General features: G+C 33.2%; 1 protein-coding gene and 1 long non-coding RNA gene across 2 annotated transcripts; one reads left to right on the top strand and one right to left on the bottom strand.

Annotated features, from left to right (window-relative positions):
- Window positions 1-14,350: 14,350 nt before the first annotated feature.
- On the top strand, window positions 14,351-19,057 carry LOC112012590 (probable boron transporter 2). Its single transcript, XM_024044968.2, has 12 exons — window positions 14,351-14,925; window positions 15,045-15,127; window positions 15,374-15,566; window positions 15,710-15,848; window positions 16,080-16,245; window positions 16,386-16,552; window positions 16,645-16,818; window positions 16,923-17,018; window positions 17,139-17,276; window positions 17,658-17,977; window positions 18,064-18,331; window positions 18,466-19,057. Exons 1-12 carry the CDS (start codon window positions 14,822-14,824, stop codon window positions 18,787-18,789), a joined length of 2,172 nt encoding a protein of 723 aa, XP_023900736.2. The 5' UTR covers window positions 14,351-14,821; the 3' UTR covers window positions 18,790-19,057.
- A 1,368-nt stretch (window positions 19,058-20,425) lies between these two features.
- LOC136062371 (uncharacterized) lies at window positions 20,426-21,467 on the bottom strand. The gene is made up of 2 exons (XR_010624137.1): window positions 20,679-21,467; window positions 20,426-20,570 (listed from the first exon to the last, which is right to left on the bottom strand). It is a non-coding gene; the product is annotated as an uncharacterized LOC136062371 (long non-coding RNA).

The raw sequence follows: 21,467 nt of genomic DNA, 5'->3' as shown, positions 1-21,467 counted from the left end.
AAAAATCTTAAAATTTGATGTTCCATTCATATTTTATCATTCTAACTAATGGGCTTGACCATCTCAAGAGACTGTTGCTCCTCTTGGATCTGAAGGCATCTTAAAAATCTTGGCTATTGAGCAAGATTATATGGAAGATGATTGATAATTGATCGGTGGAGCTATATTTCTTGTCTAATAAGAATTGGCAAAATTAGACTCGCTAGGTTTCCCACAACTTATTGCTTTCTTTTTCTTTCTTTTTTTTGTCAAAAGGTATAGTCTAATGAGACTTTTTTGTAGGTGTCTAAATCATTTTTGAAACACTACTATTTGCTCCCTTTATTCTTAGCTCTTGCCCTTCGCTTTAGCTTGTGCTTGACCAACAAGGACAATCTGAATTTAGAATAACATTAAATTTCACTTTTAGGCATAAATGGAAGTATCACTATGATTCGCAATATATTAAAAAAAGAGGTAATTACACTTTACTCTCTTAAAGTTTGGGGAAAAGACCCTTCATTCCAAACCTAAAGGAAAAAAATAGTCAACCCCAATAACGTTTGTTTAACCAAACATAATTAACTTTAGTTAAAAAAATTTGTGGACTAAAGTGCCCTTTGGTTAAGGTCAATCACAATTTCAAGGAAATGCCCATCTTTCGGCTTCCGTAATGGATCAAACTATTCTTTGATTCTTAAAATAAAAAACAAACAAACAAAATGGTGTAGTTGGTGTCAAAAAAAAAAAAAAAAAAAAAAAAAAATTGCTAAGTGAATAATAGTAAAAGTATGAATTGATTTAAGATCCACAATATAAGTCTAATTCCATTATCGTCTCTGAGATTTACTCGACTAATAACTTGACATGTTTGTGGCATGGTAAATTAACAAATTGGAGATTCGTTGGATCTTTACAGAATTTTGAGATCCTTCAAAAAAAATAAATAAATAAGATAATTACACCCATCATCAATGGTCCTACCACTTAGTCAATAGCTTTTATGGTTTTTTTGGTAACACCTACAAATAGCTGAGATTGAATATGTAACATCTACTTTTCTTGACAGGTGGTTTAGGCTTTGCCACTCAAATCCTCAATTATAAGAAAGAACAAACGCTTGTGCTAGACAAAATGATTTGAATGCAACTCCAACAAGTATAAAGAAAGAATGGATAGTTTTCTCCAAGAACCAGAAGCTTCTTCTGTCATGTGAACCTTGCCCCATTCTCCTATTAAGTCAATTTCTTATGAGGTATGAACATTAGTCGGCAATTGAAATGTTTGTCTTTAATCATGATTATGTGCTTGACATTGTTGAAATCCTCTACTTAAAGCTTCGAATATTTAGAAAGGCTTAAAGGGATAATAGATATATGGACCCTTTATTTTGTGGAGGTCCCTTGTCATGATGATGTGATTATTAAAATTCCAAGAGAATAATACTATAAGAAAAGAATCATCTCATAGACTACAAATTGATGTGCAAAACATGCACACACACACATATACATTATAATATAATTCACTTTCTTTTTATGTCTTCCAAAGTTCTATGATTGCTTCAATACTGTTAGCTTGGGATCTCTCTAGACTCGCATAAGCAAGGAATCTTTTTAATCTTAAGCCAATCGATAATTGAAGTGATCCTCGTACAGCCATTAAACAATGAAAAAAAATACCCAATAGACGTGCTAATATTGAATATAAAATGTACATCATATTGAACTATAAAATAATTAGAGACGTCCACCTCCCCCAATATTTTCTGTGGTATCACTTATCAGTGGAGGGTGGAGATGTAATTAAGATTGTAAATTGACCAGTTTATAGTTAGTCCTTTTTTTGTTTGTTGTGTGAATAATTCGATAGTTACAATAAGTGTAGGGAGATTTGAATTCTTAATGTTTCTATTAGAAATATTAGAAGGTGTCAATTAGCTAAGTTACAAGATTTTTTATGCTTATAGCTTATAGTTATTCTTTAAATCTATATATATTGATAAAGTGTATGACAAAAAATTGAAAAAGAAAATATAAAGGTTGTGATAAAGAAATGGCATGCTGTGTTCGGCAAGATTTATTTATATCCACAACGTAAACCTCTCATTAGCTACATCTTACTATTAAATTTTTTATATTACAATGAACTTATCCAAGTGTATATTTAGTAGGTTAAACCATACACTAACTCAAAGATATAGTACTTGAACTATAAGTATGATTAATTTAGAATTACTTCATTTGCACAACAAGTGAATCCTACCACAATGAACTTGGATTAGGACATATAACTGACTTGAGAGACTCAAATTGAGATTTAATATCCCTTACATCTTCCTTAAATAAAAGGTGAAAACTTGAAGGCAACTTGAGTTTGAAAAGAAAATGAAATCATAAAATTAGATGTGAAGTGGCCCAGGCACAATTGAGTTGAGCACAAATGGCAAGCTAGAAGGAAAGGGCAAAAGTATGTGGTGATCAAGGATTGAAGTTGATTGAGGAAAGAGGATTGTTAAAAGTATAACGATAGGTCCTACGTTCATAATATTTTCACAACAAATCATAAGTGGTTAGTTGTTATCGGTTTTAATTTGAACCTACTACTGAAATTACTTTTTTGTCCTACCAATAATAATCCGTAACAACCTACTACATAGAATTTGTTATAAAAATATTGCAAAAATATTGTGGACATAGCATTTCTCATAATTGTGAAAGCACTGTTGAAATGTGCGTGACCCAAAACAAACAAACAAACAAACAAAGAAAAAAGCCAGTAAATGCTACTAATTAGAGGTGTAAAATAAGAAACGCAAACTTAAGATAATAGTTATGTGTGACTATAAATAAAGTTGACAAAAGGAGACGATCGATCAGTGTAGTCCATGATACTTGGCCAATGTGGTGAAGATTCATAATCAAAATGGAAAGCTAAAAGATAGGCCTAAAAGAAAGATGTACATGTCCATTTAGGCATTTAGTATAGTGGAAATCATTAAGATTGCCCTTGATTGATTAAGAATCAATATTTTGGTTCGTTTTGCAGAGTCTTGATGAAAAAAAACATATAAAAAATATGGAATCTACTTGAAAAATGAGTGCAAAGGCGATTCATTTAAGGAAGGAAAAAAAAATGTTACTGGAAAGAGTCAACAACCGGTCAATACTGTTTAACAATCTATCAACATGGGTCAACTGTAGCTAATGAAAGGGAGTTGTAGACACTCCGTTTGCAACCTCCATTTAACCTTGCCAATAGCAAAACCTGTTATGAGGAAAAAATCGTAATTTTGACAATTGGACTCCCAAATGCTTAATTGAAAACAAAAGGTCACAAGGATCAAATTAACATATTATATGTTTAAATCAAACTATTAGATTAAATGTGTGTTTGACTTATTTTTAGTACTTTTTTAATTGAAATCTTATTTTATTTTAATGAGAAACTGTCACATCACCCACTAACTAAATAAAATATGGAGATTAAAATTCACAACCACTTACCAATGTGTGTGTGTATATATATATATATATATATATTTTTTTTTTTTAACTGTGCCAATGTATATTTAAAACAATTGGAGATATCCCATTAAAAAAGTAATAGGAGTAAGTCAAATCTATTAAAAGTTTCAAATCAATATTTATGGTTTCTACACTTTTTTTGTATTTAATACTAGAAACATATGATTATAATTAATTAATTATGACAAGTTCTTTAAATAATTAATCATGATTAATAACATGTTATAATATCATTGGTCTAAACTTAGGACAATGATGCACTAATAAGCATAGAATTATTTAATGTCAATAGGTAATTATATATTTTTTTTTTAAGGGTCATGCTAACGAGTGTCCTTAGGGCACTCGTTAATAATTTATTTTAGGAAAATTTTGATATCACTTTTATGGGAAATGAAAAAAACTGTCAAAATATTAATTACTTTTTTTTTTCATTTCTTATAAAAACTTTTTTTAAATGGATTATTAACCAGTACCCTAAAGGCACTCGTTAGCATTTTCCTTTTTTTAATTTTAAGTAATTAAATATCTTAGAAATAAGAGTTTTAATAAATTGTTCCTAAAAATCTATTAATGTTATCAGATCTCCAAAGGGCTAAAATTTAGATCCTAAAATTGGATTGTACTAAAAAAAATACTTCAAAATCACCACACAAAAACAAAAAAAAATTGAAACATGTACAAATTGGGAAGTCTAAGGAACAGCTTATTTAGCTGAAACTAAAAATTTTTTCCTGAAAGTATTGTAAATAAAGCTAAAAGGTAGGTGAAATAGTACAATAAAACCTATAAATAATACCAAAAAGTACAATAAGGCTCATTAATAGTAGCAAAAATAAGCTGAATAGAAAAGAAAAAAAAATTAACTTTTTAAGCCAATGTCAAACGTAACTTAAGTGTTCGATTGGCACTTTAACCAGAAATGCCCTTCATTTCTTTGAAGAATCATTATATAATTGGGGTAAATAGACCTCGAATTATACTTTATTTACTCTTAATAATGTCTTTGGCAAATAATTTTCCTTCTCCAACTGAGACATTTGGCTAGTTAGATAGAGATATATAACTTGATTTTCAAACAAGTGGAGAGATTAGTGGCTCACGTTGTATTCCAAATTTTCAATTTAGCCTAGGAATTCTTCTATCTGATATCTCCAATTGGCAGTTGACATTTCTTTTGTAAAAAATTGAATACCTATGGATGTGCTCAAGGTAATCTAGCAAGGGGCCTTATTATTAGGGATGCTTCTAGCAATTGGATTCAAGGCTTCTCTTTCCAACAATTGGTTGAAGAACAAGTACATAAGCAGAATGGTGGGATGTGCTGCAACTGAGTTGGACTTTGGTATATAGGAATGTTGTTGAATCATATTCACTTTTTGTTACATCTCTGAGATGTCTTATATATTCATGTCTTGGTTGTCCAATTTGATCCTAGATTATAGGGAATTTCTGAGCTGACAGTAGAGGCTAGTCCTTCAGCACGAGTCCTGTCAAGCCAATTTATGCGTAGACATTTGGCAAATGGAGGGAGAGCACAAGTATCAAAATTTTAATATCATTAGTGCATGTTAGTGTTAATGTTGTTAGCGTTAGGAAATTCCATGACTTTGTAACTGTCAAGTTAAGTCTCTAATGTGTCCATGAAGTTCAAATCAAGTTCAAGACAGTTCGTGCAAGAAACACCTCAAGAAAGTCAAGGCAAATAGTTTTCAACTGCCCTTCCATCGAGATATGATCGAGCGAAGTTCGACTGCCACTCGATTGAGGCTCGATCCTTGGAAAATTGTTTTTGATGTGTTTTAAATCTCAGCTGTACACAAGATTTCGTACCCTAGTTATTACTAGTATATAAGGGAATTTTTGCACTATTTTCATAGAGGCTTGAGAGGTTACTGCCATACCTGGCCTAGAGAGAGATTCAACCAAGCCAAAATACATACTTTTCGTGAGATAAAGATCGAGAGAAAATTCAACACAGACGATTGAAGCGTTCAAGTAGTGAATTGAAACACATAGGATCACAAAGTTGCTATTGTGAAGCAAATCTCTAGGATGTTCTTGGATTCTGTTGGGAGTTGTTGGATTGATCACAAATACATCATATATGGAGTATTCATGTAGCCAAAGAGTTTAGAAATTCTGAAATAGTAGAAAGTTTCTACAGTAAGTTGCCTACAAGTTTTCACTTTATCATTATATCATTGTCTCTTGTGATTATTATTTTTTTTTTCTTTTCTTGTTACAATTGGTGACACCACATGGCATAAATCAGATAAATCATAATTTGGTAAATTTGACATAATCGGGTTTAAATTGATAATCACTATAACAACCGGTGTCTAAAATAACCCAAAACTTTTCTTACACTATTTTTGCTTGGGATATTAGGGGCAACTCTACTAGTTGGCTTTGCACTAATGAGGCCGATAACTTTATATTCGATAGTACTAAAGCTCTCTTTGCCAACATTAATTTAAAGTTAATGCCAAGCACTTTTATTTAAAGTTAATGATCATAATTTTGAATTGGGATATCTTTAGATCCTCGTAGTTTCTTGATTATCAATCGCCTCCTTGCGTATTAATTAAGAAAGTCATTCATTATTCTAGTGGTTGCTGGAATGATGAGAACTAAGGCCAAAAATATTGTTGTGTTTTCTTTTCCACTAGGAACATCATGGCCAAGGATACTGAAACTGGGTGGCAAGTGGCAACCCTTTCGGTGACCATGACCTTTTTTTTTTTTTTAAGATTTTTTTTTTTTTTTTTTATCATTTCATCAATAATGCACTTGAAATTCGAAATTTTTGTTTTGGTTAAAATCTAAAAATATAATCCTTTTAACTTATAAAACCAGACAGATTAAATCAAGCATATTAGCTTTGTTGAATGATTCTCCCCCTCTTTCCAAAATTTCGTGGGTACGGGATATATTTAAAGTGATAATGAATGTTCAAGAGTAGCTCATTACTTAGAATGCTAAATTTGAAAATTTAATGGAGAAAATGACAAGGGCAGATGTTGATATATATGTTTTGACTTTAAAATAAATAAACATAAATATAAACTAAAAAAAGGCAATTCTTATACGAGAGCATATGTATGCAAGCATATACTACAAAGCATAAACGGTTCATAACTTCTAAAACAGGCCATACTCATGTAAAAGAAGGGGAAGAAAAATGGCCCCCACGCTCACACCCACACCATAATCATGAAGATGACTCTTTAAGGGTCAATTAGTCTTTGAGTTAAAAATGTATAATATACACACACACACACACACACATCGCTATTGACATTGATTCTAACTTTTTTAAATTGTGACGAATGAGTTTGACTAAACTAAGGGAGATTTCTAATATCATAGGACAAACGTTAATTTAACTTTTTCATATATATATATATATATATATATAATTTATCTTTATAGATATTAAGTAAACAAATATGTATACATTTGGACCACACAAAGTCATTCTTATTTATAAATGAGCAACGTTTATTACACACAAATTGTTTTACACACCACTAAAAGTAGCTAAAATCATGACTCACATTATACCTGGCATGAAATAAAAAATAAAAAAATAAATTCAAAAGCCACGTTGTAAACACTTTGTGTTCAACAAATTTAACCATTTTCAGATTGTAGAAACTTGCGCAAATTAGGCGGGGCAACAAGTCAAGCCAAGATAGGAGAGGAAATTTTGTCAAAATGCCATCAAGAATTTGATAAGGTGGGGTGGGGTTGGAAGAAAGCAACATTGAAATAAATACCTATTAATCTTTTTTTATTTAAATTATGACTACATTAAAAAAACATGTGTATTACTTTCTCTTTAAAAAATCTACGGAAGATAGGTTCTCTATACCACCATTTCTCATATCTCTCTGTTTTCATTATTTTTCTCACTATGAAAAAGATATACTTATTAATTTTTTTTTTTTTTTTTTACTTCTTTATTTTCTTATAGAATAGATATTTAATTTTATGTTAACTAACATTTTTTTAGTTGTATTAATGCTTAATGTCATATATTTTTTCACAAATGGTCCCAAATTGATATAAAAGAGAAGGGTTGCAATAGGTTTTTGGCCAACGTAAAATTTAGTTAATTTATATGAATTTAAGGTTAACTAAAGTTTCTGTCATTTAAAAAAAAAAAGGTTAACTCAAGTTAATCCTATACGTTCAACTCTACTCAAGATAACCTGAACCAACAGGTTTGAGTTTTTTAAATATAAATAACACAGGTTTGAAAATTTTAAATAGGATTTGAGTTTATTTTGGATATAAAATATTTAATGAGTTTGGATTTGGGAAAGCTTTTTTTATTCCAAATTTGACATGTTTCATTTTGGTATTAGTATTTCTCTGAAAATAATCAAACTATTATTTAGGTATCGAAGTTTATGAAATCATTAAAAGGGCAAAAAGGTGTAAGTCTATACAGTAAAAGGTTACAAATAGAGATAGCAATTTTGCCCCGTCCCGCTTTGACCCGCTTCCCCCCCCCCCCTACTTCGCCCCACACGGGTTTTTTCCACCCTGCAAAGGTGGTGAGGCGGGGATAGGATGAGATTTTAGCCCTGCAACACGAGGCGAGATGGGAATGAGTTTAGACTTTTTAGACCCACCCACCCCGCCTCACATTAATAAAGGTTAAATTGTAAATTTTTCATACTCTAAAACCCTACTATTTAAACAAACATATCATCAGCTTATTTTATTATATCCAACAAGGCTTTCTGCCTCGGCTTTTCTCTCCTTTAAGTTACTTTGTAACGTATTTGTTAAAAATTTCATAAAAATGCACTCATTATCACGTTAAATTTGCTTCAACGAAAAATGTGTTTTGGATAATATTTTCAACATTTTTCTGACATTGGATGCATAAAAAATTGTGGTTAACAAAAAACATTTTCCAAAATCAACAAAAAGTAACTCAAAGGAGAAAATGTTTTCCCTTTTGCCATTCCTTTGTGTATCTACCTTTTCCATTCCTTTGTGTCACTTACTCATTGTCAATAGTTGTACTGGTATTTGTGGCGGAGGCGTGGAGATGGCAATGGGGCAGGGCAAGTCTGAAAGATGGGGTCTTCGCCCTCAACCCACATGATTTTGTATTGTCCCATTCTCGCCCCCCACCCCGCATGACAGGAAAAAATTTTTTGCAACATCCCTGGCCCTGCGAAGCCTTGCCCCTCCCCATAAAACTCTACTTTTTGTCAATTTGCCCACAACTATTACAATTATTTTTAATAAAACTTGTTTTATTAAAAAAAAATACTTGAAATTACAAATAAATTTATCTCATCAAATCAAACTAATTTTTAGTAAAAATTGAATAATATTATCAAAATGTTTAACAAGACAATATCACAACAAAAATAAAAATCTCATAATAAAAAATCAATAACTCAATAGTATATAAATTTGTTTCTTATAAAGCCAAAAGAAAATGTTAAAATTGGTATCTTATTTCCAACCTTGCTAAAAAAAAAAAAAAAAAAAACCATGTTGGATAGAATAAAATAAACTAATGATATGTTAATTTAAATATTAGGGTTTTATGTTTCTCAAAAAAAAAAATTAGGATTTTAGGGTATGAAAAATTTACAATTTAACATTTATTAACGCGAGATAGGGTGAGAATGGGGTGAGGTGGGTCTAAAATGTTTAAACCAATCACCGCCCTGCCCCATGGTGCGAGGCTAAAATCTTGCCCCATCCCCATCTCACCAACTTTGCGGGACGGGCCAAAATCGAGACGATAGTGGTGGCAGAGACAATGGTGTTAATGATAATGAGTTAACTCATTATCATTACCGCCACAAATACCACTACAACTACTGTTGCAATCACTGTACTTGCATATATAAAATATTAATAATTTTCTATGTGAACTAAAAAGGGGGAAATAAAATTTGAGTTCAATTTTAAAGTACAACCAAACATAAGAAAACAATTATTTTTTCAAGAAAATATTTTTCTACCAAAATAAACAAAGTGTTAGAAACAAAAAATTGTAAGTGGGTAAAGTTTCAGAATAAAGACTAAACCACAACAAGGATTTTGACAAAGACTAAATCGTGATGAATCCTTGCAATCTAACGAATACATTGTTGAGAAAAAGAAACATTCATTTTATCCTAGCAAACTCCAAGGAAGCTCAAATGATTAAGCCAAAAACTAGTATGACAAATAGGGGTGTGCAGCCAACCCACCAACTCACCAAAACCGATTTGATCCAACCGAACCCATAGGGTTAGGTCAATTTTTAGGGATTGGTGGGTTGGGTTGGGTTATGCAATTTTTTTAATAATGGGTCAAATTGGGTTTGGGTCATAACAATCACAAACCCGCCTAACCTAACCTGAACCACCTATATATTTAAATTTTATAATATATATATATATATAAATATATATTATATAATTAATAATTTTTATATTTGATTTTTTCCCCTATTTGACTCTTCCTATATACAACTCAATTACCTCGCAAGCCTTAACAATCTTATTTCTCTCTCTACTGCCTCCCATTCCCACTCTCCCACTCCACTCTTATTTGTTTATAATTAAGTTAGGATACTAGTTCATCTATATTTTGTTTATCTACTCAATTGGATTTTTTTTTTTTTTTAATAACTGAGTTGGAATGTTGGTTCATGTATATTTAGATTATCAACTCGAGTGACAAGTGTGATATTTTTTTTTCTATTCAATTTAATAATAATAGTAATAAAATAAATAAATAAACAATTTAACTCTTGGATTCAACTTGATCCATGTGGGTTGAGTTGGATTTGGTTGAACCTCTATGATAAGTTAGGTTGGGTTAGAATTTTTTTTAACCCACCATAGTGGGTTTGGTAAAAAAAATCACCTCAATCCAACTCATGCACACGCATAAATAAATGAAAATGGTAGAATCTCAGTATGTGAGGTTACGTACATTATTCATAATGGAAATCGTTGGGGTGCCATATATAGTGCAAAGTTACCCTAAAACCTCACAGTAGACCTACAGTTAGTCATCTGCTCAAGTCGATGGAAGGGATCAATGTGTAAGGGAAATAGCTCAATCTATAGGCAGATGGGACAAGTTCAACGACTATTGGACATAATAAATATTGATGTGAACAGAGTTAGCGAGCACTGCCTTTGAAGGTGACTATAGTGGTCAACTAACCAGGAGGGAAGGATTCATAGGTAAGTGGTCATCTTATAGTAATTAAGATAAGTAGTTTTTTTTCTTTTTTTCTTTTTTTCTTTTTTTCTTTTTTTCTTTTCTGAGTGACTTGAAGAAAAAGATCCATAGGTCGATAGCCAGGTCATTCGTGGTGATTATTTGCATAATTCGATCTTCTTTAACGGCTTAGTTTTCAGTTTGGGGTACGATCGTCTTTCGATTGACCCCCTATGGTTGGCATATCACATAATTAAGTTCCCGATCACTTTTAACTTTTACTTTTTGGGAGGATTATTTGATTGAAAATGAACAACTTGTATGAAATTTGAAACAAAAGTGCAAGAGAGAAACATAGAAACAAGAAGGGATCGGCAATTGGTAATCTCTAACTGAGCCCATAGAAAACTATTCCTTGTCTTTTCCTTTATAATTTTCTTAACTTGTACATTCCCAATGTTCTTTAGATTGTTTATCTCTAAACTTTGGGGAGTCAAAATATAGGATCTCTTTTTTCAAAATTAGGCTAGGGTTCTCTTTGGTTATATAAGAGAGGTTATTCTTTGTAAATGATCGAGGCAACAAATATATAAAAACTTTTTCAGATATATTCTCTAGAGAGAGAGAGAGAGAGAGAGAGAGGGGGGGTAACATGGGCTTGTTGGAGTTCAATTTTGTACACACATAAAAAAAATAAATAAATAAATAAATAAAAACCTGGAACATTCTAAGATGCATAAACTATAACTGTGTGTTTGTTTAGCAACGCGTCTGCGTTGAAGCTGGCATCTGCTTTTTTTGGCTGGTCCCATGGCACTATTCATGGACCAGCCAAAGTATAAAAACGTGTGAACAATAGCAAGTGAATAGTATTTTACCTTTTAAAAAAAATTTGCTAGTATTTTCAGTAATAAGTTTTCAGTGTTCAGCAAATAAACAGTCTTCAAATAGACCTTAAGAAACAAAAACTTAATAAAGGACGCCCTAATTAACTTTTTCCTTTGCCAATGGGTGCAGAATCTAAATATTATGCGAACCAACTCATAGTGTTTATTTTTTAGAGAAGTAAACCAGGTCATAGAGTTGTGGAAAAAAAATGAATATCACATCTAACCAAGCATAGGCTTTTAATTAATATGCATGGGCAACATATTTGAATCTACAAGTGACGCCTTGGCTAAAGACTTTCTTTTCAAGTTTAAAGATACAAAATGCTAGTGGGGTTCTCTTTTGTTTGTTGGTTTGGTTTCTGCATAAAAATCATCGTTTTTGTCGACTCTGATATTCTTAATTGTATTGGTTGTAGGAATGATAGTGTGAAACGAATAAAGAGAGCACATGGCCTAATTAAGCAAGAACATAATAATTATTTATTTATGTAAAAAGTTTTCTTTTTCCTAGGGTGAATAAGATTACGGCTTGTATAGAATATATCAAGAATGGCGGGCAATCCCTTCATGGCCAGTACATTACTCCAAATGTTTAATATTAAAGGGTTAAGGGGCTAGCTAGCTACAACTATAATCCAAATGTCAATGTGTACGTGTTTGACTCAAACTCAAAGTGATATTCTCAAAATTAGGCAAATGATTTTGGATTCTCATTTGATTTCAAAACTCAAAAAAAAAAAAAAAAAAAAAATGCCTGATGGAAAATATTTGAGAAATATGTGGCCTTAAAAAGATTCTGTTTATTATGTACGTACTATGTGTGCTAAATAGTTATTATATACAATTATTTGTCCTCCTTAGCAATATTATTTTTTTTTTTTTTCCCTTTGAAGTTGCTTCTCTTATAAATGAAAAATTATGGAATTATAAATGCATTAAAGCATTACGTGACATCCTCACTACTTTCTCCCGATGAATAATATCTTCAATTCTTCGTTCCTTCATATTATTATCATTTTTTCTTTTGAGGATCATATTATAGTCCATTAGTAAATCAAAAAGATAAAGTTTTTTACTTTAAGGTACAGCTAGGAAATTTATATAATATAGAGATTCAAGGACCGTACACTATTAAAAATTTCACCACGCTACGGATTCGTCATACTTTTACTTCCACATCACATAAAGCTAATACAACAAGTTATCCTCCACCGTTAAAACATTTAACTAATTGGAGGTTATAGCCGGTGAAGTCATTTCATTCATTCATTTATATTATATAATTATAATCTCTTGGTGATAGAAAAATACTATAATAAATAAAATTATAAATAAAAAAAGATGTTACAAAACAAATTACATGATTATAACTTATACGGCCATGATGTCTGCTTGGCCCCACATAAAGCATGCAAAGTAATGTCATATACATATAATTTCGACGTGGCTAGGGTTGTGATATTGTTAAATTTTTTTTTTTTTTTGGCTTATCAAGAATGTGACATATATGCCACCATAAAATTAAAACTTTGGCTAGAGTAGTATCTAAGCTACTATTCTATGTAAATGTTAATTAGAGGCACCCAAATCAAAGTTAAAATAAAAATAAATAAATAAATAGAAGAAGGAATATTGCATCGTTGTTCATACTTCATAGAAGGAAACCTATTTGTTGGCTTTGTGAATGAATGGTTCTGTAAGGTAGCTAATAAAATGATGAGTTGTTCAAAGCACATGGTGTACAATTCAATATCAATAAAATTCACATCACTCCTTAGCCTCTACCTTCATTTCGATCAACTAATTAAGCCCCATATATAGTTGAATTGGTCGGGAGAGGAAAATGCTAAAGATATAGTATTATTTGATGCAACTTAAAATCAATTGAAAAGTGAATAATTGAGTGGAACAATTAGGTCAACTTGTTTTGTTGTTTTTTACGTAAGCTGATTCAGCCTGCTCCCGGGCCACCATTTCATATTTCAACTCTTTTAAGCCTTTCTTTTAGGTTCAATAATTCAAGGTATCAGCATCAACTGTCAATTGTATGCCGCAAGAAGAGGAAGACACCCCCATTTGGGAGCAGGGGAGGCTGAAAATCTAATAAGTAAACACTAATGTTTTACAGAATAGGAAGAGGTACAAAACTTTTATCCAATACTTCAGTATATTTTATTAGATATGATACGAACACTATCTGAATCAAGTCAAGTTCAATATATTGAATTATTTACACTATTTTATTATCTATCATTAATAACTTGTTATATAAATTATTGTAAAAAGAAAAAAGAAGTAGTGTATCCAGACTTATTGAACAATTAATATTTAATACCAATCTAGATTTTTGCCAGCAACCTTGCCGACATGGCAAGGTCAGAGGTGGGTATTGGACCTATAGTGTTATAGAGGTGGGTATTGGACCTATAGTGTTATTTATCGAAGTACAAAGTACAAATACAAGGAACCTATTAGCTTCAAAACTTGGCTTAACTCGTGTACTTGGACATTGCAATTAACAGTGCCATTATTGATCATTCCCTAAGGGAGGTTACATTCTGACAGGAAGAGACAGTCTACTTTCAAGTGGGTTCAGCCAATAATGTGAATGCTGAGTTGCTGCCGTGGCCCAATCAAAAGGATAGGCCAATGAGGTGTTAAGGATTTGGAAGACAAATGATCTGTATTCCTAGCAAAGGCAGTGAGATTCACTAAAAATTCCTTTATAAAATTTACCTCCCCTTTTGTACTACACCTTTTTTGAAGCTAATATATTTGGACCTTCCCTCTCTTCTCAATGCCCACACGTTGATACCATGAAGCACTTCTGAATGTTGGGGTGCTCTAGTTGGTGATCAACCTGCCTAAACTACTCTTGCTCTCTGCACTTAAGAAGCTTCATCACAAGTGACACTGCTCATCACTTTTTTGGTCTTTGAAAGGCAGTGAATCATGCACTTTGCCATGTTTGCTAAACCATGAACGCATTTTCTTCTTGAACCAAGCCCACTTGTTTTGAGTCTTTCACACCTTCTTTACTAAAGTCTAGAACTTGAGGAAAACCCACATCATGTAATTGATTCGTTCACCTTGATTTGATTCTCACAAATGCAACTGCCACTATACTTGACCCTCTTGAATGTTTTTTGTCCTTGAGGCTATTCTTTCTCTTGGAAGCCATTAGATAAGGAATATCACGCATTGACTGAATTCTACAAAGAAAGGACCATGGAAGAGACATTTGTACCATTTGAAGGAATCAAGAATGACCTTAGAGGAAGATTAAGGTGTTACAAGCAAGACTGGACTGGTGGCATAAGAGCAGGCTACAGGTAAAACTCACATACTATCTTAATTGATCATTTCCAATCATAAACTTTCTTGTGTATGCTGTTGACTATTTATGATTTAGTCTAATACAGTCTTGGTGACACAATTTTATTTCTTTCAGGATTCTGGCTCCCACCACATATATATTCTTCGCCTCAGCAATACCAGTCATTTCATTTGGTGAACAACTGGAGAGAGACACTGGTACACCTAAACTTCAAAACTAGTCACAAATTAGATCTGCAGTAGAATATTCTTTATCTTAAAAAGATACAGTATAATTCCCCAAAGTTTCACCACTGAAGCTTAAAGCTTTGATCTTGATTAGACAGAAGCATTGGAAAAAGAAAGAATCCCAAAGAGAATAAGGGAACGTGATAAATTATTAAGGCCAAAATGAAAATTATGTTGAAAACTTTATGCATGATATTTTCCACCTGGTACTTGCAGAGGGAGTTCTAACAGCCGTGCAAACCTTAGCATCCACTGCACTTTGTGGTATTATACACTCAATCATTGGAGGTCAACCTTTGTTGATATTAGGTGTTGCAGAACCAACTGTGATTATGTATACATTCATGTTTAATTTTGCTAAAGAGAGATCAGACTTGGGTCGGAATTTGTTTCTGGCATGGAGTGGATGGTAAGCAATGTGTTAAAGATCTTGTAAAAGGAAAGATACTATATATGTTGATGTCTTTGACATGGATTTCCACGATACTGCTTTGAATTCTCAGGCTTAATTCTATAATTCACAGAACTTATCTCATCATTTGATGTTTACAGGGTATGTGTCTGGACATCATTCCTACTAATATTACTGGCTATCTTAGGAGCATGCTCTATCATCAATAGGTTTACTCGTGTGGCGGGAGAATTGTTTGGTCTACTAATAGCAATGCTCTTCATGCAACAAGCTATAAAAGTAAGAATTCTGTAACTTGATTCTTGTTTTTCAACTCCTTTGTTCTGTTGTTCAGGGAATTCACAAAATGTTAATATTATTAAAGCCTTTCACAGCAGTGTCATATACTATTTCAACTTTCTTTTATCTAGATATAAGCAGTAGTATGACTTCTCTCTATTTTTAGAATCCAATTTCATTTTTTCTTTTTTTCTTTTTTTTTTTGGTTGTTGTTGTTGTTTGATTTCTCAGGGGCTAGTAGATGAGTTTCGCATCCCACATGGAGAAAATACAAGTTTAACTGAGTTCATACCTTCATGGAGATTTGCAAATGGCATGTTTGCTTTGGTTCTGTCATTTGGCCTTCTGCTAACAGCATTAAAAAGTCGGAAGGCAAGGTCATGGCGGTATGGGTCTGGTAAGTCGGAAGGCTTCATTCTGCATGTTGCTGGTGCTGTATCAGAAAATTCTGCAGAAAACTTTGCTTCAATGCTCTCAAAACGTTGTGGTAAATGTAGAGCCTTCTATCAATTAAAAGATTTCCAACTTGTTTGACAGGTTGGCTTCGAAGCCTAATAGCAGATTATGGTGTACCACTTATGGTTCTAGTCTGGACAGCTGTTTCTTACATACCATCTGGCAGTGTTCCAAAAGGGATCCCACGGCGCCTCTTCAGCCCAAATCCGTGGTCACCTGGTGCGTATGAGAATTGGACTGTCGTTAAGGTATGTTTCACAAGTTTTGTAATTACAAGAAGATTTGTTGTATTCTGTCTGGATAGAAGATTGATTGGATGATTTACAATTGAACCTGACAGGATATGCTAGATGTTCCTGTTGTCTACATAATTGGAGCTTTCATTCCTGCAACAATGATTGCAGTGCTTTACTATTTTGACCACAGTGTAGCATCTCAACTAGCTCAACAGAAGGACTTTAATTTGAGAAAACCATCTTCTTACCATTATGACTTACTTCTGTTGGGGTTTCTGGTATGTAACTTCATCCTGCTACATCTCACTTTCAATTGAGAATACACTTAATTTGTAATTTCTACTTCATCCTCCTGTGATATATTGACTACTCTTGATGGCAGACCTTATTGTGTGGTCTTCTTGGTATCCCTCCATCAAATGGAGTTATCCCACAATCTCCAATGCACACAAAGAGTTTGGCTACCCTTAAACATCAGGTAATCTATCCCAAAGTCCATTTTCAGAACATGCTATTTTGTATGTATGGCAGTAGATATTGCACTTTTTCTGGTTATTTATGTTTTTTCATGGTAAATGTTAATTTGGTTATTATGCAGTTGCTTCGCAATAGACTTGTTCAAGCAGCGCGCAGAAGTATCAGAAAAAATGCTAGTTTGGGACAGCTGTATGGGAATATGCAAGAAGCCTATCATCAAATGCAGACCCCTTTGGTCTACCAGGGGGCCTCAATTCAGGTAAGGTTGTTACGCACATGGGTTTTAGGTTTCATGTTATAAGATTGCTATGCTGCTTTCTTGCAAAGGCCACAAAATCATAGTCATGATATCCTCAAGGATATAATCCAGGGGACAAAGGACTATTAGGCTCATATGGCACAACATGTGCATATCTTTATGACTAAGCAATCTCAGTTAATGAGTAATGACTTCAAAGGGGCTCATAGGCTTGAAAATTTTTAGTTGCATGATTTAATTAATCTTCTAACTGAGCATGCGCCGATAATTAGTGAATGGCTTCACTTAAATCATTGATTTTATTATTTAAGTCATCAAATTCAAGATAAGACAGTATTAAGGTCCTGCTTAAACTAATAATGTGAACTATTTTTTTATCAGGGACTAAAGGAATTAAAAGAATCAACCATTCAAGCAGCTACTAGTATGGGACAAATGGATGCCCCAGTTGATGAGACATTATTTGATGTTGAGAAGGAAATAGATGATCTATTGCCTGTTGAGGTGAAGGAACAGCGTGTTAGTAACTTACTTCAAGCTACAATGGTGGGAGGATGTGTTGCAGCCATGCCCTTACTCAAAATGATCCCCACCTCAGTTCTTTGGGGCTACTTTGCATTCATGGCCATTGAAAATTTACCTGGCAACCAATTCTGGGAAAGAATCTTATTGCTCTTCACAGCACCAAGCAGAAGATACAAGTAACAACTTTAAATCCTTTCCCTTAGCTAATTTATATTTTCCTTTCTTCACTATCTCTAAGATAAAATGAATTTCTTTCCTGCAGAGTCCTTGAGAAGTACCATGCTACTTTTGTGGAAACAGTGCCTTTCAAGTCAATTGCAACATTCACCATTTTCCAAACAATTTATTTGCTAACATGTTTTGGACTTACGTGGATTCCAATTGCCGGGGTTATGTTTCCTTTGCTGATCATGCTTTTGGTTCCTGTTAGGCAGTACTTTCTGCCCAAGTTTTTCAAAAGTGCTCATCTTCAAGACCTGGATGCAGCAGAGTATGAAGAGGCACCAGCTTTACCATTTACCCTTGCTACGGTAAATTTTTCTTCTTAAAAACTTGGAAGTTAAATCCTTACTTTAGTCTTTCATATAATGAGTCCTTACTAATCCTACTAGTACTGCTTAAAATGTTTTACACATTCATTGCATATTTGATGTCCACCAAACAGGAGGCAGAGCTGGGTGCTGGAGCTTCCCTTGCAGGTGAAGGAGAGATTTTTGATGAAGTTATCACAAGAAGCCGTGGTGAGTTTAAGCATGTAAGTAGTCCTAAGATCACAAGCTCCACAGCAACACCATCAAATGACCCCAAAAGCTTTCGGAGCCCACGTGCCTCATATAGTCCTCGTGTTGGTGAACTAAAAGGGGAGCTAAGTCCTCGGTCTAGTGGAAGAGGACCACATAGTCCAAGGACACCACAATCACATACTCCAAAGAGTGAAGGGAAATCATCTAATTTAGGGAAGAGTCCTCTTAACACAGAAACAAAATAGGAGGAAGAATAGACCTGTCTAATATCTATGCCTTTGTAAGAAGTTTTCAGTTGTTTGTTTCAATTATCTTTCTTCATTCTGATGTACTGCTTTGGTTGGCATTGTAAAGTATTCCTTCTTTCTGTTTTCCTTCTTCTAGAGTAGACATATAACCATAGCCTTGTGCCACTTTCTTGTAACAGATATAATAGTGAATGTTGTTGTATTTGAGTGTATTGAATGTGCTGTTTTGGTTGGGATTATAAAGTTGTTCCTTTTCTGCTCCCTACTTCAAGACTCGATATATATATATATATATATATCCCTAGAATTGTGCCGATTTGTAAAAGATATATCAGAGAATGTTCTGTGAGAAATTAATTTTTTCTATTGCTTCTTACCAAAAAAATTAGCGGTTGTTCATTGAATAAATTGACATAACCTCTCTCTCTCTCACATACAATCGCACACACAGACACCAAACTGGCACATGCCTTTCATGGTGCAAGGAAAACCTGCCTGATTTATGCCTTCCATTCACAATGATGTATGTACATTTTGTTAAGAGTATCCAACCAAAAGCTTAAGCAACTAAGTAAAGAGACCTAGTTATATAGTACAGGAGCCCATATAAATTCCCAAATACAAGTGGAGTTTCCTTAATACATTTCACAATATAAAAAAATTGGCACTTGAATTGCAAATGCAATATTGATCTGGATATGCAATTATTTAAGACGTTTTAATTTTGGCTGAGACTCATCCCAACATCAGAGCCATCAGAATCCATCAGAAGGTCAACTTTCACTTTCCAATAATTTCAAACGTACAAAAGAAAAACTGTTGTTGGTGAATACAAATAGAAAAAGGCTCTTTTTAACAGTTGTTGAAGAAGTAAAGCAATGGACATAATTTTCCCCAGCAAGCATTCAAGTGAAGTGAACAAGAGACAGGGTCCTACATTCTCAATTGGAGTGTTGTTTTCTTAAAGTTCACTAGTTGCGCAAATGGGGCTTCATTCTTCAAGGGCTCTCCATTAAATAGGTTCATTGGTCCCTTTCTAGTGATTTCAAGATCTTTGTCTTTGTTTATGATTCAGTGGAGAATTCCAAAATAAAAGTGCAGCAATCATGCTTTGGTCATGCCCAAAAAGAAAAGTAGTTTGACATCATCAATGGGAAGAAACCAGAATTTGATGATTTGATTGAAGATGGGACATACTAGTTGACCATTATCAGAAGAGGTGTGCAAGCGAGATCAGTAATTTTGCAAGAAAAAAGAATTTTATATAATATCAAAGAAAGTACCAAGAGTTGCCTCAACCGCTATTAGTGCATTACAGATAAAGTGTTGATGTGGATATAAAGAGGAGCAATAATAACACCGATGTGCATGGACGATATGGACACATGCATAATCGATTTTTGCCTATGAGAAGGTTTTCTTGAAAGTTAAAGAACACTCTAGTATGTCAGATACACCTTTGTATATTACTAATCCAAATAGTAGAAGCAATACATACATGTTCTGTCGTTTACTAAGAATCAAATGGGCATTGTTCATCTATTGTAGTATTGTGTTACTATTAGTTTACTGCAATATGTACAAAATTTTCAGTCCGTGAACTACATCTTTGCCAGTCAATTCTGCATAGCTTAGTATAAAAATTATCTAAATGGCTCTTTATTTATTGATTATGTGTGATAAAACCAAATACAACGTGATAAACCAAATACAACTTGAAAAAATCTCACAGGACAGCGGTGCAAACTTAATTGACCAAAGAACTCCGTTTTTATTGTCTGCAATAAAAGGTTAAAGACAAAGAGCACATGAACATATTAAGGAAGAATGTAATGAAAACATCAAAATGCAGAAAAACCGTTCTCTTCTTTTGAATCTCTTCGTACCTTGTTTATTGAGAATGGTATAACTCTGCATCAGAGTGAAAGGTTGAGATCCAATTCTTCTTGTTCTTCAGTCTTGCAATGTTCTTCCTTCTTGGAAGAACTAGGAGGCATTACAAAATTGTTTCTCAATTGCACATCCTCCTCAAAATCTTCCCATTTGAATGATGGGGTCCAAGTTGATTTCATTTCTCTTTCTTTTTCTTTTTCTTTTCCTTTTCCTTTACCTTTCTCCTCTGATTCACGCATTAACAATTGATTATGCGTGTCCCGGATGTTTCTAACCAAAGTGAAGAAGGTATTGATCTTCTCCTCTTCTTCATCAATGGCTGCACTCTCTTCTCTTCCTCCTTCCACATACTTTCTCTTCATGATAGCCTCTTCTTGATCTATGTCTATGTCAATATTGCATATATACTATAAGTCTATTACAATTAGACAATAAGCTATATACTAAGACTCCTCTCTTTTTTTGAGAAGATATGCTAAAGACTCCATGAGTTGCCAAGAAATAACAAAAGTAGTACGAAGCACTAAGATTAGAACATATAATAAGAAAGATTGACTCTTCGAAGTGACCAAAACAACCTTAGAACAACAACCTTGCTATTGGATTCAAGTAGATAATTTGGAAATTCTATGGATCAACTATCAATGAAAGAATCAGATGCTTTGGAGTCTGAGTTGCGTGTGACAGAATTATCTGTCACATACAATACCTCGTACACTATCAGAGGATCCTCTGCAAATAAATATATTCCTAAGCTTTCATTAACAAGTCTAAAGTGCCCA

Source organism: Quercus suber, unplaced genomic scaffold, assembly GCF_002906115.3.
Source record: "Quercus suber isolate HL8 unplaced genomic scaffold, Cork oak 2.0 scaffold_18, whole genome shotgun sequence".
NCBI lineage: Eukaryota > Viridiplantae > Streptophyta > Magnoliopsida > Fagales > Fagaceae > Quercus > Quercus suber.
The sequence above is the reverse complement of the archived record's forward strand: the minus strand, read 5'-3'. Positions and strand labels throughout refer to the sequence as shown.